We start from the raw sequence: 20147 nt of genomic DNA, 5'->3' as shown, positions 1-20147 counted from the left end.
ATTGACCTGTATAAGAATAATGTTTGATTTTATCTTAAATCAAAATTAATTTGAATTTCAAATATTAGCTATATAGTAACTATATATATATATATATATATATTAGTTACATATATAGTTAAGGTCTAAATAGAAAAAAACGAACACATCCAGTCATTTATTCAACCCAAAAATAAATATTTACGTATAATTTAGTTGATTTATCATTAGCTTTTTTAATATATTTTTGTATTAGTTCTATGTACCTACATGATATTATACTAACAATGATCACTATTTCAATAATAGTATTATGATTGTAAACAAAAATATAATTCAAACAATTTACAAATAAATACTTAAATAAATAATTTTATACTTGATACTATAGTCTATTCGGAATGAGATTGTACCTCGGCGGCCGATTTCTGCGCATGAGTGTGGCTTTGTTCCACAGCGCTAGCCTTACGAGCTTTCGTGGTGGGAAAATTTCGTGATGGCATCTGACCGTCGCGAACTAAAACTGGTCGCCACAGAGGTACGATCTCACTCCGAATAGACTATATAATATTATATAATTTTTATCATGATTTCTAAGTTATATCACATTAACACATTTATAAAATTTAGATTGTCTATACATGACAAGTTAAAATGCAGATTTTTAAAACTAGCTAGTAAACTATTGATTGTCATTTTTATGTTCAATAGTACCTACTGTTTTTTTTTTTTTTAAGTAGCTAAAAATGAATAAATACATAGATACTTAAATATATGCATGTACCTGAAAATCTGATTACATAAATAAATTTTAATTGGTATCTATATTAAATAATTATGATAGAAAAATGCATTGAGCAAAAAGTATTAAATTATTTAATGAAGATATGTGTAAAAACTAAGTGATAGTCTGCAAGTTATTATAATTTTATACATAATAATGACAACAGGACAAAGAAAACTAAATGAAAGAAAAGAATTTGATAAATCGTTATAGTTATTTTATATGGGATATGCAAATGTACTTAATCGTTTATAAGATATAATAATATACCTACACAATTATATAATATCAAGTATCCAAATATTGTAATTATGAACTGATTATATTATTAATTATTATAGGTACTTAAGACATAAGAATTATTGAAATTAGCATACATTTTTACACGTAATCGTACTTACTATACAGTGTGATCAAAGTTATTTGACGGAGAGGTTGATACATTAGGAACTCGATAAATATAAACTTTGATAACGAGTAACTAAAGTATGCTTGGACAATATTCAGTATGAGGATAAAAAAATGTTTTTCTTTTGTAGTGTTTTTAAAACGGTAACTAGCTTGATAATTTTTTTCAGATATAAACCGGATAGTTCTATGATTACATTGAATTGAATCAAAGCTTTGCTAAAAAGTATTTAAACTGATACATATATATTTATAGAAATAATTTAAGTTTTTAATTCTCCCAGAAAGCACATGCACAATAAAATTTGATTTTTATAAATAAAACCTTCTATTTTTGAAATTATATTTTGGCAGCTCTATTTTTTTTTTAAACAACTAGGTATATAATATTGCTCTGAATTAAAAATTGAAGGTTAGATTAGATCTAACTAAAAATAAAAAGGCTAGGTTAAATAAACATGTTAAAATCTTGTTAAAAATACAATTGAAGATTATTCAAAAATTTCATTCTTTAATTAAATTAATACTTCTTATAAGAAAATTGCGTTTTCGTACTAAAATGTTTAAAAATTTGAAATTGCTTCTAAATGTGTACCATGACCATCCAGTTGAAATATTTAAGGTAATACCTCTTAGCTTGAACACACTGTATAATATATACAATATAATTGAACAAACCTATAGGTAATGCGGTTCGTTGAAGAGACCGAAAAAAATAACAACAAACAAATCACACTTAACGAACAAGAATAAATTATGTATATAATATTGAAACTTAAAAATTACGACATTAATATAGTAGTTATAATAATTGTTGACGATTTCTAGCTGTATTGCTTATAATATTATGTTGTTGATAGATGTAAAATATTTGCTCATATAGTTTCGTATTTGATGAAATAGGTGTACATAATATATATACTTTAACGGGACGTCGGACCGTTTGGTAAAATGTAAGCAATAGTTAATAATATTATTGTGTAGTTATAACAGTCAGCCAAGTACGACTTTTCACTTGTTGCCACTAAATAGTTGATACTGAAATAACAATAAAAATAGTAAATTAATTATTTTAAGCCCATTTTAACGAGTTTATACCTTAATATAGTATTATGATTAATAACAAATAAATAGTAATAATAATACGAATTGTTTATTTTCTGAATAAATCATGGGTTTATTAAAAAAATGAACTGAAATTTTCAAATATTAATACCGTATTGAATAATATATAATTTTCAGTTTGAAAACAAAATTATTAAAGAAATCAAAATTTTACTATATTGTTTATAATTAATAATAACAAATAAAATATGATTATATAGTGTGGATAAATATAATATAAATAATATTTATTCGTATGTTTCGTGATATTTTTTTTAAACAAAACATTTTTCAAGTATTTTTGTATTTATTTTTAAAATTTGTATTCGATATTAAATTGTAATTTTCGAGTTATCAATTTAGGTTTGCAAGTTCGGTTTAGTTTGAATGCGTTAAATTGAAAAAAAAAATCATTTTCATGATTAACACTTTAATAACTAAGTGGGTAATATATAATTTTATGTGGTACAAAACAACAAATATATGAACCATTTTAGTATTTTTAAGAGCATTACTGGTTGTGTAACGTATTTTTTAACCAATTTTTTTATTATATATGTAACAGAAATAATTATTATAACACCTATACCTACGTGTTTTGACTAAACAGGTAAATCAGCTAAACGTTGCTTTTTATTATCTACTTGGGTACAACTTACATACCTAATCATATAATTTATAAATAATCAGATTCCTTGATAACTATTATTTTAGAAGTGGATTTACTCATATCTAGTATATCTTGATTATAAGTGTTCAATATTAAAATAGTTCAACATTTTGGAAGAATTTTAAATGGAGTATTATTTGGTATTAACATGTCATATTATTATATAAGTATGCAGTAGCACCGAACTTATACATGAACTGAAGCGAACGCTTCATATATTTTATGTTAAAATAATTTAATATTAACATAAAATCCTCAGTGGTGGATGGATTAGTAATATTTTTGATTTTGTTTAACTTAAATTTATATAATTCGGCGCCACTGTAGGTATGGTTTTATATAATATTAAGAATCAATAGATTATTTATTTTTTCACATCGAAGCGTACTCGCACTAACATGTAATATTTTTGACATAAGCGCCTGCATAATAATACAATAACTTTTAAATTTTTAGCGACAAACTGGCGAGTAGAAATATATTGTCTTGTCATAAATCCACGAATCGCTGTAATGTTTTGTATGTAGACCGAATTAAATACCTAGGTACTAAATATTAATTATACATTTAGTTTATTTATGCATAAGTACAAGTATACTGTATAAATTTTTTAGTAAATAATATAATAATAATAGGTATTCAACGAAAAGGGTCGCTTCCTATTTAGAAACAAGTCACACAAGTTTTCCATTAAATCGAGTAGGCGTGTAACATAAAATAAATAGGTATCATGGTATATAATTATATTTAGATTGGATATGGGTAGATAGGTACTGCGTGAATTTTAGAGACATTTTGAATTTAAATTAAGTCATATTTTACTATAAAATCATGATGTATACAGAAATCACAGTAGGTAAATGGTTAATTAGGTATATAATATTATATATTTTTCAGCCACCAAAATTTTAAAATAGGTATTCAAATAATGTTCTTATTAAAATATATTAGGTATTTATAATAAACCTATCTAGTTATATACTTAGTTAATTGTAAATATCTGCAGCAGATAGTGTAATATAACGTTAATAAATAAATATTATCTATAATAAGTATCTACATAGTACATACAATTAATATATAGATTATATAAAGCCAAATAGGTATACAATAATAGTAAGAAGATCGTTCGGTTTCCAAAGGACTTATTAAGCTCGTGATAGATATAATTTTATGTTATACTTCATAATTAATATGATATAACATCGCACTGTAGGCTATCTGAACGTATTTAATATTATGTTCAAATTATTAACATTATTTTTATTTCGACAACTTATACAAAAGGAATTATGATAATATTATTTTAATTAAATCATAAGCAACACTATAATACTCATGTAGGCATATAATAATATGCTTACCGGATTTTGCAAAGTGGATAACTGTTTCACTACACCGGAACCAAGTTGCTGCAGAATGCCAGTACTAGAATTTTGTGAACACGTACTTTGCCTCCTGGACCGGATGCTGTTCATACTGGAACTGAGCAAGTATGGCACGCTACTGCTCGTATTTGGCATGCTACCACCCTTAAAAATCGTAAAACATCACATGTTTAAGTACTTATTTGATTTTCTGACACACAAACACTACAGATATATTTAGTACGTTGTACTGAACGTTATTTGGTTTTTCGTTAAAGAAATAATATTAGTATAAAATATTTTAAAAAGCTCTGCAATTGCATTAGTGAAATTTACTTTTTTTATACAAATTTATAATAGATTTATAAGATAGCAAGTAACACCTACTATAGTAATACATTTTTTAAATTTATTTTGGAAAGACTGTTGAATATTTAAATCAATCTCAAAATGTGTAATATTTCATTGATTTAATTGTATAAGAAATTAATAACAAAAAAGTTTATGAAATAATAATATAATATGTATTTAAATAATAATGAAAATATTAAAATATTGTACGCACAACCCAATATAATTATTTAAATTCTAAATATAACTTAAATATATATTTTTTTTAATGATATTTAAACGTTAATAGTTCCAAAAAAAATGTTTACCTGCTTAGTTTGAAAATTGTGATTTATACCTAATATATACCATACAATATAACCTACATTGGCACCGAAAAGATTTATTGGGAGCATAGTGATTTACCTTTTGAACGCGTAGGCGTAAGTGATTTGTTTCTAGTAAAAGGTAGTTTATTTTGAACTGTCTAAAATCTGTGATTGCGAGCTTATTGTTTATATTTATTTATTTAATTTATAAATAACACAACACAAACTAAATAATTTTTACTTATATCAACATATAAATAAGTTAAACATACAACATATTATAAAATACTTGACATTTCATTATTATTTCTACCTACTAAGCACACAATAGGCATCTATTTTATAACTCTATTTTCAATAGTTTTATAATTTTAAGTATTCAAAAAATCAATGGTCGATTCGGGGATTGTAAATTTTTCTCAAAGGCTTGATCAATTTTAACTGGAACATTCTAGAATAATATTCAATCAATGTAAATTTCACTTAAAATGAATAGGTGAAAAAAATTAATACTATTAATAGTTATGCCTTACACGATTATTGATTAGTAAATATTTATTAAAATAATATTCAAAATATAAAATATATAAATATATAATAATAAATATAAAGTGTTTTTTATCCCTTTAACTGTATCTCCCATTATAATCAACAATTTAAATTAAATTAATTTTTGTATTTCAATATAAACATTTTTCATAGTTTATTTTTTTTTAATTTTTAATTTAAATATTCACTGAATAAATTTAAATTAATCCTCGAGAAATTTTAGACCATCATGGTTATGTTGAAAAGAATTGGTAACCCCAAATGCCATTCTCCCTCAAATTGATATTTTTGGCTAAATATATATGAGTGTGTTCATGAATGCATGAATGCAAAATTAAAAATAAATATATATTTAATGAAATAATCTAATTATTAAAAACACGATTAAAAATTGATAAATATATTGATCGTATAGTGTATTATGCGTGCCTATATAAATAAATGTCTTTAAGTAACCAATGTTCAATATAGTAGATTACTGTTAATAGACAGCGCATTTCATTAATTTTTCTTAGTTATTAGAAAAAATTTTAAATATCATATAAAATATTACAACCTAACTCTATATTTAACGCGTTTGCAACACATTTTTGTACAACTAGTAAATAAATACTTTGGCTGATTTTAAAACAATGTAGGATTTTTTTTTAATTTTAAGTGTAGAACGTTGTATTATATTTTTCATAAATATTTTTATTGCTTATTTAGTTTTAGCGAAATTTATAAATTATGTATTTAATGTTAAATATATAAATAAATAATGCAATAAATAAACATATGTTTTTCTAAATAAATAGTATTTACCTACTAGCAATAACTGTTAAAAAATAAAATCATGCTCACATAAAATTAATTTTTTTATAAATTATTTTTAAGAATTAAGTAATTAATACCTATACCTATATTAATTATTTGACTAAGATGTAAGCTGAATTATGATAATTGTCAATACGTAATACTTGTAGTATAAAATTATTAATCATTTTTAGATGAATCATATTGAAACCTAAAAGTTCTGTGAGTTCATAAATTATAAATGAAATATTATTTTAGTTTATTTCGTAGAATTTTTCTATAAGTAATGCATACTAAATGCAGATTATATAACTCTTAATTCAATCTAAATATCCTAAATATCATTAAAATAATAAATTAAATTTTAATTCATACATCGGCGAGAGTGATTCTATAATAATACTAATGTTAGTTATTCATAGGATTATTGATCATACATAGATAAATAAAAATCTAAAGTACAATATATTATATATATATTTATATATATATATATAAATAAACGTAGAAACACTTATAATTGTCAATTTAAATTGAATCCCATTTGGTGTGAAAAATGAGCTTTGATCTGCGAAAACTATTATTGAAGGTAACTTAACGTTTGTGCCCGTAAATAACTCGGAAGCTTGCTGGGCTAAACACTGTGTTTTGTTATCGAATTTTTCGAGGTCTATTACACAGTACCATGGTGGTTTATGGACTACGTTTATTAGGTGTTTGTAATTTCATTACATTCTAGATTTTCCAATTCCCAGGGATATAAAATTAATGTTTAAACTTTATCACAAAACCGTTTTGATTTAAACGTTGTATACAAATTGACTCACATAAAATCACATAAACGTAGTATTTTACATATTATTTTAAGCTTATTTACTATACATATTTAAGATTTGATAAAAATAAATGTTACAGTTATAATTAATTGATAATAATAAAACTTAAAACTATTTATAATTCAACTAAATTTCAAATTTTTTTTTAATAATCTAAGCATCCCAACATATTCTGTTAACGTTTTTTTTTTCATAATTTAACGGCGTAATTAAGTAAGTACCTACATTTTACAGAATTATAATATTATAGTTTATGTTATTTGTAATTACTCTGCTTTACAGTATAATGCACAATCTTAGAATTATAAAACTTAAATGGTGACGAAATTTATCTAATATTTTACGTCGCATTAACCAACATGAGAATATGCTGAATTTGAATTGTTATCATCTTTTAATTAATAGTATGATATGATGACAATTTATTTCATACATTTAAAAATACTATGTTACTTCAAATTGATTGTCGTAATTGGGATAAACAAATACCAACTTATAATTGAAAAAACAATCTACTATTTATTTGTATTTAAAATTAAATTATAAAACATACCTTAAAATGTTTCACTTAATGTCATAATATAATTTTGTTTTTATTTAAGTAAAATAAAGTTTATAATTTATACTTACAAAAAAAAAAAAAAAAAATACATACACATGATAACATTTAACTTGATATTACAACGTGAAAGAAGAGAGCATTAATTGATACTATTTCAAAATTATGAACTTGAAAATAATGTTAGATATAAATAAATGTTTACATTTTATTTAGAAATTCACTGTTGAGTAATAATAATGGAGTTTATTAGGAGAAAGGTAGAGAGTTAGATTTTTTTTTTTTTTGTAGAACAGTGCATTGATGATGATTAGAAGAGTTGAGGTTGGGTGATCTATTTATTAAAATAAAACTATGCTCTTATGCTTTCAATAATTAAAAACATACAGTATTACTACTTCTACTTATAAACTATGTACTGAATTGTAATCAATACTTTACTTTCAAAACTAAATGAAGTCTTCCATTTTTAATTCAAAAAACAATTAATATAGGTATAAAGTTTAAGTAATTGATGCTTCTAAATTTATTTATTGTATATTAAAAATGATAAAAAATGTAAAAATGTGTGGCAAGTTAAAAACAACTTAAGTTAAAAAAAAATCAAAAATTAGTAATCACATATTATATTACATAGAAGTAATATAAGTTAGACATTATCAGTCATATACATTTCATTATTTAGATGTTTGAATTTATTTGATATTTAAGTAAACATATATTTACACTTATCTAAGTAAATGTTGTAATAATATTATATTTAATTTAAGTATATTTAATAATCGTGCGTGGAACCATGTTTACTTAAAAGTGATAAAGTTGTTGTTAATTTGCTACTTGTAGCTCGTATTTCCCCAGAGTTATTTAGGTATTTTTTTTCCAATTTGTAAGAAAAAAAATATCAGGAAATTCGGCGAATTACCTTTTTTAAAAATATCAAAATATATATTCTGTTTACTAGTCATGCAAGTTTTACGCAAACTTTTTGACCATTTTAAAACTAAATTTAAAGAGCTTTAAGAGAAAAAACTTACGATAAAAACAAATAATACCTGTTTTACTTAAAATCTTAAAATCGAGTCAGTACGACGCTAAAAATATTTCATTACGACTAATTTACAGTCAGTCATTTACCCATTTATTATTTTGAGAAAGTATTTCATAAATGTATTTTAAAGCAGATTACTTTTTTCAGTGATGCGTTTAATTATTTTAATGAAAATCAACTTAATAATACTCACAATCATGCTCCGTGCAAGCTGTACTCCGCGTAAGTTGCAATCAAACAGTAAAACAAAATATAAAAAAAATAACTCAAAATTGTAATAATAATTTAAAAGCATTATTAATATTGTTATGATTAAATAATTTATCGTAGTAATAAATGTTGTTGTAAAATATAATATTAAATAATAATATTTTACATTACTGTAAAGTGTAACACGGCGTTACATACTGGCAATATTAATACATCGGTGTTTTTAATATTTTATTAAAAGAAAGATTACTTATTATAAATAATTGTCTTCTGACTTTTTAAGTTTTGTATTTTTTTTTCTTCAGCAATTCAAAATAATATAAATAGTTTGTCGAAATGTTATGAAAGAATGTTATACTTGTTGCATGTATTGATATAATAATGGTAATTACGTTATAATAAAATAGTTTGTGCCATAGTGAATATTTATTGCGTTGCTAAAAAAAAAAAAATGATGTTTGCGTGTTTAAAATTATTATTGAAATATTTTATAATTTGTATTGTTTAAATGTAAATGCTTAATAATGTTTAACTGAATTATTTCAACCTACAGATGTTTATATAGGAAATATTGAGTAAATAACATATAGTATGATATTGTAAAACAATCTGAAATATTTAAATTATACAGAAAATGTATTAACGTGTATAACTTTTTGTATTAGGTAATATTCATTAAACCGAAAACTTCAGAATTAATAAATTTTCTAAAAATTAGATAAATATTACTTATGTACAAAATACGATAACAAAGAGTAATATTGTTATATATTTTTTATTAGAAGTTCCAGTTTTGAAGTATAATAATTTAATTTATGTTAATTTCTTATAAGACTTGAAATAGTTAAAACATAGAGAAAAAGGTTTGATATCCTCATTTTTTACGTCTAAAATAAATTTCTGCGATGAATAAATAATAATATATTGTTTATAATATTGTAAACATATATATTTATCATACATTTCCTAATTATCTTAGTTTAGTTTAATTTTCAATCGTATAAGTAACATATTGGATTTATAAAACATAAATATTAACCTACCTAATATTCTTATTTTAAAACATATTGATTTTATAAAAAATTAAAATATGAAATTTAATATAATAAAATATAATAGATAGAATTAAAATTTAATTTGTAGTTAAATCTAAGATAATTGAAGAAAAATCAAATAACTATAGAGTTCATAAGAGTAGTATCTATAAATTATAGTTAATATTGTTAATAAATATAAAATATTTTAAATAATACACAATAATTTATTTATTTGTAATATATTTTATTATTGCAATTTGAACGTTATAAACCGCTTTAAAAACCTGTAACGCTGCAAGCTATTGTGTATAATATTAGTAATTAAATTGCTTACATTTGTTAATCAAGTTCTGTTACCAGAATGAGAATAATAATATGTTTGTATGTATTATGAATAGTTATTTTCATATTATATTTTAATAACAATTTGTTTTTGGTATTTCTGGATGACAGACTTAAAGAACATTTTATAAATATCAGTCATAAAATTAATTAGTTTAATTAAGGAATGTAAACGTTCCAGAGAATTTATTTGTAGCATTATTAATAATTGTTACACTAACTGAATAAAATAAATTGTGTTTTATACATACAAAGTTATTTAAATATAAAACACATAAGTACATGATTATTTTATTTTGGTAATTTATATCAAATTGGATTTGAAGGAAGATATTAGTAATAAATGTGTGGACTTCAATTTTTTTAAGGTCCCTATTAAATTACCTTTATTTTTTTTTTACCGAATGATTTAAAAAATGATTAAATTTTTTTTAATGTTACAAAAACTAATAGAAAAAAACTACTTATTTTATTTTTTTGCAATAATTAGTGGGAATATTTGATTTTTTTAAATTTTGTATCGTATACCATGAAGATATTTTGAAGAGATAATAAAGAAAAATGTATTAGATATAGTGGCTCATAATTTTTTTTTAGTCTGGGACTTTAAAATTCTAAATATGGCACTATTTACTTTTGAGATACACAATGGAATACTATTATAAATTGGTTTTTGATTTTAAATTTGTATTTTGTATATATTATAATATATCATGAATTATAAACCTGTGGACATAGTATTATAGATTTGAATAACAATGTACTGGTATGTATTAAGTATTAGCCAATTGGTTAACATTTTAAATTATATAAAACCAAACAATTAAATAAGTTAAATATGTATAATGATAAGCGCAAAAAGCTTCTTACCAATAATATAAAATCCGATACAAAGCAATAATATTTAAAGGAACTTATCATTTTTTTTTAAATGAAAAGTTCAAAAATACAATAGGAAAACATTTATTTGAAACATATGGTTCTTTAATGTTTCACAGATTTGTTATATTATTTTACTGAACATTTTTTTTATAAAATGTTATTCTTCTTCCAACGATCATTTAACTCCAATGAAAAGTTATTATATATTACTTGGTACGTACAACTGGCCAAAAAGCAGTACATCGAATTAAAAATAGAAAAAAACCAATGAAATTAAGTTGTACGTACTTATTACCGGTAAGTTCTAACTAACGTCAAAAGCGAAAAAAAATAATATTAAAACAAAAGAAAAATAAACGACCCAATGTGGATTTTTTAAAGTGAATAGTGTGCCATAACAAAATAGTGTTTAGTTAAATTATTCAGCATTCTGTCCTTCATTTAATTGAGGTAAATGACGGATGATAACTTGTATTTATTATTTGCTTTGTTCAATAGTTTTATATATTATAATGATTAAATATAATATAAATAGTTAAAAATTATTTTTAAAATAACCTACTCAAAAAATTACATTAGAAGAAAAATTATTTAAGTCTTGGGTATTTTTCTAAATTTACATTTTATTTTTTCAACAAATTAGATGCTGATAGATACTTTTTTAATTACGTGTAGTTGATAATTTATTATTATTTCTTCAAAGTAAAAAAAAAAAAAAAAAAAAATTAAACGAGGGTATAATAAGTAGAGCGTGAATTTCATGCAAATTATATTTTTTTCTAAATTCCTTAAACGTTGATTTCCAAGCACAAAATCAAACTTTTATTTTTATTTTTTTTAGCATATTGAGGGCATTTTTCATATATTATATTTTTAAATATAAGTAAAGTTTAATAAGAATTAATCTGAAATCACCCCTTTTTTTAAAAGTAACAAAAAAGTATTAGAAAAAAAATTGTATATTATATATTTTATTTTATCGTATTATTTTTATTACGTATTATGTTTTTATTTTAGTATCAGAAAAAAAGCGGTGGTGGCTGCACAAACGAAATTGTATTGTCACATGCAGGTATATAATAATATATTACATAATATTAGGTAATATATAGATTGGTCGTTTTATTTTCGACTTGCAGCTTCAAAATCAAAACATTTATAATTATATAATTTAAATAGTACTGATAAATTATATAGATTTGTAGCCTTCGTTACAAATTATAATTTTATTTTTGAATAAAACGGTTTTTTAAATTTTGAAATATTATTAGTGTTTACAATATATTATTATATAGCATGATTTTTTTTTTCATAGAATTTAAATCCACGCCCTAGTAATCTAATTATAAGTATATTAAAAGTGAAAAAGGTCTATGCATAGTTTCTAATTTGTAATTTTAACTAGTTTGATTTTAGCTAGAGTGAGACTACCATCATCATTATATAAATAATGTTATAAGAAATATAAATTATATCAATTATTATCACGAACTCTTGATGAAAGAATACAATTATGTGGTATAATGGTATAAAATATCATGACAGCAATGTTGATAATTGATATTTCAGACCATCCGCCATTTATCTCACATGTTTTTGACTCTCATTATATAAATTAAATAAATTATAAAATATAAATGTCAATTTTAATCATGCTGAGCGAACGCACATAGACCTGGCGTTCAAAAAAAAGTATACACTGACAGCGGACACCGTTTAATGCAACACTCATCGGCTTTCTCATTCATTATAATGACTTACATACGTCGATGATGGCACCGACAATGTGGACCCACTGTGTCCGTTAATCGGTCTGAAGTACTGATAGCCCTGCGCAAAAAATCAATTTAAAAGCTCCTGACACATAATATCATCCACAACAAGCGTCATAAAAAACAAAAAATGTCATAACGACGAAAATAAAATATTATATTAAAATAATATAATCATTTTTTTTAAGCGTAGGGATACGTTTAGACCGACATAATATGATATATATATATATATGTGTGTGTGTGTGTGTGTGTGTGTATAGTAATAACTTACAGCGTTATTGGTTCGTTTGTATATTACAACGGTCCGTAATTTTCTCTACAGTACATGTATGTTAGTATATAAATAATGCGGCGAAAAGCTACTTACAAAATCGAAATAATACACACAAGTCATGATAATATAATAGTAACATAATTATGTAATAAAAACTAATGACATGATAATATGGTTAGGTATGTATCGTATAATAACGTGTGAGACGCGCAATGTATATTTCACAATTTTTTTTGTCGTAGCTGACAATAGTATAATATATAGTTGCAAAAAATACAACTTGATTAATATAATGTAAATTCTACAACTAACTAATAATAATAAAAATAACAATAATAATTACCGATGGTGGTGACAAATTGATGGTAGATCCACGGCGCTCAACGTTCGAGTGTCTCCGGATCGGCAGTCCGGTGCCAACGGGCGTGCTTCCTGGCGAAGAGGCACATGACGGTGCCACGCGAATTTTCGGCGTGTTCAACATATTGTCAGACAATCGACGATTTGGAAATGAACTGACTACGCGTAAGAAGTTGCTATCAGAACCGGAGGGCGACCCGCCAAACCACCAGCTGCCTGTTGCAGGACACGGAAACGAAAGATAGTTGTCAATTTATTATAATAATAATATTTTTCTTTTAAGTCTTCAACAACTATGGTTATAACTTATAAGTATTTTTTAAAAACAAGAAAGAAAAAGTCTTTTAAAGTCTAATTATTTAATTAAATACAATTAATTAAATCAAATGCTATATGCTATAATTATTACTTATGTTTGTATACAAGGAAAAATAGGATGTGGGTGTGACGCGTTGTTGACATTTTTGGGTTATATTTTTTTATATAAAATATCTGAAATTTTATTCAACTTACTGTTGATATAGATCGTGAGGGCCGAAAATTGATATTTTTAATTCAATTAATCATAATAAAAACTTTTACTTGGTACACAATTTAAAAAGATTACGTATAATATATTATGTTTACTTATATTTAATGTTTTAATGTCATAGATACGTAGCCAAATTATAGCAGGGTGAAAATACTTTGTTAATGATTTTTCCATTGAATTCTAAATGGATTTTTGACTACAAAGCTTTGTCAAATGATGAGCGACAAACAATTTTACTAGTGATAATCGTAGTGGTAGTTTACCACTACTGTGAAATTCATGAAGCTTATGTTTTGTATATTCAGCAGGCAGCAACATTAGAGAAATTCTATACCTAAGCGTATTTTAATTACATAGAGCATCTATAACTACCCAACACAATTTATTGCATATATTATAACTAATTATAGCTAAAATAATCAACAAACTAAATTATCACAAACATCGGATACCTTTTTGAATTGATTTTTAAGAATGTTATAATAATAAAAAATGAAAAGGCTGATAAAAAAACCAAAAAAGGTTACAGTCTTATATGCTTTTGTATATCAGATTAAGATTTACAAAATAACAATACAATAAATAATAAATAATTTGATAACGTTATTAAACGATAAAACCCATACTTTATTTACAAAAATATAAAATTTAAATATCAAACAGTCAGTTCTCCTGTGATTTAAACTAGTCAAAATATTCACAAAATACAAAGTTATATTATCAATCTTTGTTTAGGCCAGACTTCCAAAACATACAATTCGGGACAAAGGAAAATCAAATCTCTCTCTTCAACTTCTATACATGCATAACAGTTAATTACATACGTCTTCTAAAATGCCAAAAATAAAGTTAAGCACAAACAAATATTGATTTTCTGAAACTATATAAAAAAATTATCACACTATCAAACAAAAATAGCTAATACATTTATTAACTAATAGTATTTATAAATAAAATTGATTGTTGCCAATTATATAAATTTTTTTTTTTTTTTTAATATTTAATTTAATTGTGTGAGATCATAATTTTGTCATTGATGTCAAAAAAAAAAAAAAATATATATATATATTAACAATGTTTGAGCAATAATTGGTTACTTTTAAACTTTCATCAAGCAAAAAAAAAAAAATAAGTGATATTATACTGCAACTCTCAATTAAATCTTCTTACATTTTCCCTTGAATAAATGTATATAACCTTATGTATAAACATTATGTAATATTATAATAATTACATATTAAATAGAATATTTTAAAATTTATTTTTACAACTACCTACTTAATTAATTTCGGATAATACTGTAAACCACGATATTCCAAACGGTTAATCCTAATCATACATTTTATCAGAAAAATTAAAATTATCACAGTAGAAGTTCTATTATTTTTTTTACAGGTTAAGTATTCGTACCAGTTGAGTTTAATTAAAAAAATGGCATTGACGATATACGCCTGTATAATAAACAATTAACCAAAACAAAGAGTCAAAAACAAAGAAAAAATATGTATATATTTCTGACATTTAGTAGTAATATATCCAAATAATTTTGATTATTTAAATCCGGTACTTTATCATGGACCTTAATAATTAATTTTACTGGTAAAATATTATAGGTGTATAGATAATTGATAGTATCTTATTGATTATGAAATAATATATTTTGTTTTTATTATTAAAGGATTATCCTATTATAAATATTAAGAAGGGAAGGGTAGCAAAAGAAAAATATACGAGCCAAGTGATTTTCATTTATCTCAATAACGATTTTTATCACTGAGTAGTAAAAAAATATTATCTGACACTTTAAATAATATTATCCTCCCTATAGGCGTACTTTGTGGCACGACGCTATGAGATAAAATAAAACCGACACCTAGACGTTTTTATTTAAGAAAAGATTTCAGTATGATATTGTGATAATTTTAGATACTATTGAGACTAGACTATATATCCAGATAATCTACACAACTTTAAAAATATTACGATGATTACATTTTTACAGCCAATAAAAGAGACAGAAAAAAAATTAACTAAAGTATGTGTTGGATACGGAAAATGGCGGGTAATTTTCTAGGAACAACTTGGCTTGTCATTAAAGAGAAGAGATTTAATATGTTGGCATGCTATCACGTTGAAATTATTAAACCAGACGTCGTTACAGTCGAATAGATTTTTCATTGCGAAGAAAATAAATGATATATAATTTTGGTTCACTTGACATTTTCTTATTCAACGCTTTATCATTTGAGTCTTATTGAGAAAAAACCGAGTGTTTCAAAATCTACGTTTAAACCTCAATTTAATTTAAATATATCGATGTTCACATAAGTCTCGTTGTAGTCGAGAATCACTGCGTTTTGATATTATTTTTACGTTTACATGAGCTTTTAATAACATGCATTATTTTTATTTTATTTACTTTTAAACTTTATTTTTATTTTTAACTCACCCGCTGAATTTTTTCTAACCATATCTTCGGCACTTGACGTTTTGCGCGTTTCGATTTTCAAATTTGGTATGTTGAAGTTTTGCGCATGCATATTGTCAGAACTGTATAAATGTCTTAAAGGTCTATGTCTGTCGGGACTCTGCATGGATATTGTATCCAATTTCAATTTATTCCTTTGGTTTCTAAAACGATTATTATTGTATTTTATTTTTATAGTTTAAACAATTGCACATATAGCATAATATATATTAATAAAACAAATTAAAAATTAGAGAAATAGGTAAACATTAAAGTGAAAATATAGTTCTATTTTTTAATTATTCGATTTGAAATTAAATGATACATATTATTTAAATAGTTTAATAGCAAGAGCTTAATAATAATTATAATGTAATAACTTTAATCTTGACTAAAAAGTAAGAACTACAAAACACGTAATATTTATTAATTACCTGTCAATCTGTTCCAGCATATCTTGTAGAACTTCAATGAGGGTTTGAAATTGTTCTAAATTTAAACCCGGATTCATTGTGTGTGGAATCAACGTTGGCATTATTTTTGTGGCTATCATATTTACTGATAAACCGTATTTCTTGTCACGCAAAATCATACTGTATATAACTGAAAATGTCATAGGTTTTTATTGTTTACATTTACATAAAATTCAATTATAAGAGTTATACTACAGTTTTATCCGTGAAACAAAATATTTAAAATCAATAAATGGAATTGGGTTGAGTAGTTGAGATTAAAATCACGTGACGTATTTATAATATATATATTTTTATACGTTCACTTTAAACAATAATCCATACTTTTTAAAGTGCTGTTCACATTATTTCATATTTTTACATTAATAATTTTATATAACCTACTATTTTTAAAAATATAAAACGTATGAGTTTTATACACTTCATATATATCCAATATTGGACCCGATGAACCGGTCAATAATAAAAAAAATAAATTATAATATATCATAAATTTAAATTTTATATTTTTAGTAAATTTAGTTTTTTTTTAAGAAGTATGTTTGTATAGTGTTTATAATTTTGATGCTAATATGTTATAGTGAGATAATTTAATAGTACCTAAACATATTCAAATGTTGTGAAACAATATCAATAGTGGTATATTACAGGAAGAATCAATTAATGTTGAAGAAACTAGTCGCTAGATAATATGATATATCTAAACCAGAAAGACAGAATGTGAGATATAAAAGTTATGTGTCAAATTGTTACCACTCCTTAAAACTGTAATTTATTCGCATGACTACCACTAAATAAATCGCATACTTAAATTAAATTTTTGAGTTATCCATATTTCGTATAGGTATGAAAAATATGTATGTAATTTTAACGAATCACATTTGAAATTGTAATGCAGGTAATATATTTTCAAAGAAGTAGAAAATATCAAAAGATATAAACAAAAGTCTTTTTCAATAAATTAATGTATGATAACTATAAAATAAAAATACAATTTTTAATTATGGTTAGGTTAAAATGTATATTATTATGAAGGGTATTGTTTATTTATAATTGACAAATATATCTAAACATATTTTTATATATTTAAATATGTAAATCAAATTAACTAAAATAATTAATGGTATTTAGTTTTATTTAATAAAATAATGAAGTTTGTTTATTGTTTTAATATATTTTGTTATTATTCTATCTTATTTTTATTTGATCGTTTAACGTATTTTATCATTTTTAAAGTTAAATAAATTCGAAGAATAAATTGATAGTTAAGCATCACACCGGATATTTAGGAGTAAGACAAGTAAGAACACGCCGTTGTAATTATTCTTTGTTTAGAAAAATAAAAAAAACATTTATATTTGTTCCGATCTCAGTGGCATTAGCTTTCAACATCAATTTACAAAACCATTAATACAAAAAGAGAAAAAGAGTGAGTTTTCTTAATAAGAGTGTATAATTTGATTACTATACTTTATTTTAGCAATTAATTAACAACACATTTTTGGGATTATAGGATTAATGAAGAAAATCACATGATTATAATTTTATGGATAGCATAGTTTTTATCAAAGTATTAATATTTATTATAAATTATACTTTAAAACTATTTATGTAGAGTTATAAAATCCAAGAACAAAGTTGTTTAGTTATAATTTAAATGTTTATACATCAATAAAATGTAAAATCTGTAAATATGTCATACGGTGCAAATCAATTAATGCAATAGGTATACTAATACTTGTATTACATAATATATATATAATTTTATATTATGCGTTATAATAAATAAACAGTTGTGATGCTGCAATATATTTTATGACAGAATTCCATTGGTTATCGTGTAAGAGAGATGATTTTCCCTCTCTTTATATTTTGTTAAATATACAATCTAAATTTATATTTATACTCCATATTGATAGTCAGATCTTAAAAATATTAATAATCCCCAACTCCTTAAATATCTCAAAAATTGCCTTTTTTATTAGATTTTAATCATTATTATCTATTCCTTTATTTAATTTATTTTAATGTTTTCATTGTTTTAAATTATTTACACTTTGTAAGCTAATAATAGTTGGCTATATTTTTTTAAATAACAGTAATTTATTTATTTATTTATTAAAGGCTTTTTTTAGCATTTTATCTTCATATATATACTTTTTCAGTACGTTTGCGTATTACTGAACTCCATTTAAACGGCTTAAGCGATTTTAATGACATTTTTGTGTGTATTTTAATTGGTTCTTAGGTGATATAAAGTCAAATTTGAATCCGGTAAGTAGTGCTGAAAATAATAATAATAATAATAATAATAATAATAATTGTTTATATAGTGTTGATTTAAAAAAAATAAAGTTAAGAACAAAGTCATGGGTATTTATTGACGAGGGATGAGAAAATATTGGTCGACATACATGGAATTTACAAATAGTCTACACTTGTCGGTTTAAAAGAATGAAATAAGATCAATCGACAGATAATGCAAATATAAAAGACCAGATTGCAAACATATGTGCAAATGAAAGTCAAAAGCAACCCAACAAATGTCTCTGAGCTAATACATTAAGACAAAGACAAGCGTGTCAACAAGCAACCGACGCACACAGAGCACATAAACGACAGCATCTGCAAGTAATCGATCATTGACATTTATTTCATCACTTCTCAGTCTTGCATTCGAATATAAGTTGGACATGTTACATAGGTAGACCATTAAGTTTGTTCATCTATACACGTTAGGTATTGACAAAAAACAGTGTTTATCAAAATATTGTATTAGGATAAAAAAACAAAACAAACTTAATTTCTATTATAGAATTAAGATTCAATATTTATTTCCATACTTTACTTTTTTAAAATTAATAAAAATATGACTTTCAAAGAAATGATTTGAGTTTTTTCTTTATTAAATATTATTTAATCAAAATTAAGATTGTCTAAATTTGTATCATATATTATTAGTAAGTCGTAACATTTCTTTGAAATTATGAACACACACACACACACACACACACACACACACACACACACACACACA

General features: G+C 23.6%; 1 protein-coding gene across 1 annotated transcript in view; it reads right to left on the bottom strand.

The window, feature by feature from the left end:
* Window positions 1-1984: 1984 nt before the first annotated feature.
* LOC112599077 (SCY1-like protein 2) overlaps window positions 1985-20147 on the bottom strand; it is a 144610-nt gene continuing 126447 nt past the window's right edge. Inside the window, exons 9-14 of the mRNA XM_025345800.1 lie at window positions 17072-17240; window positions 16620-16801; window positions 13622-13854; window positions 12991-13059; window positions 4310-4477; window positions 1985-2209 (exon numbers count right to left, since the gene is read on the bottom strand). Of these exons, the coding sequence (XP_025201585.1) occupies window positions 2183-2209; window positions 4310-4477; window positions 12991-13059; window positions 13622-13854; window positions 16620-16801; window positions 17072-17240 (848 nt within the window). The 3' untranslated portion in view covers window positions 1985-2182. The remainder of the gene's footprint in view (window positions 2210-4309; window positions 4478-12990; window positions 13060-13621; window positions 13855-16619; window positions 16802-17071; window positions 17241-20147) is intronic.

The sequence above is a fragment of the Melanaphis sacchari genome, unplaced genomic scaffold, assembly GCF_002803265.2.
Source record: "Melanaphis sacchari strain LSU unplaced genomic scaffold, SCAv2.0 Contig0_pilon_pilon, whole genome shotgun sequence".
Taxonomy (NCBI): domain Eukaryota; kingdom Metazoa; phylum Arthropoda; class Insecta; order Hemiptera; family Aphididae; genus Melanaphis; species Melanaphis sacchari.
The sequence above is the reverse complement of the archived record's forward strand: the minus strand, read 5'-3'. Positions and strand labels throughout refer to the sequence as shown.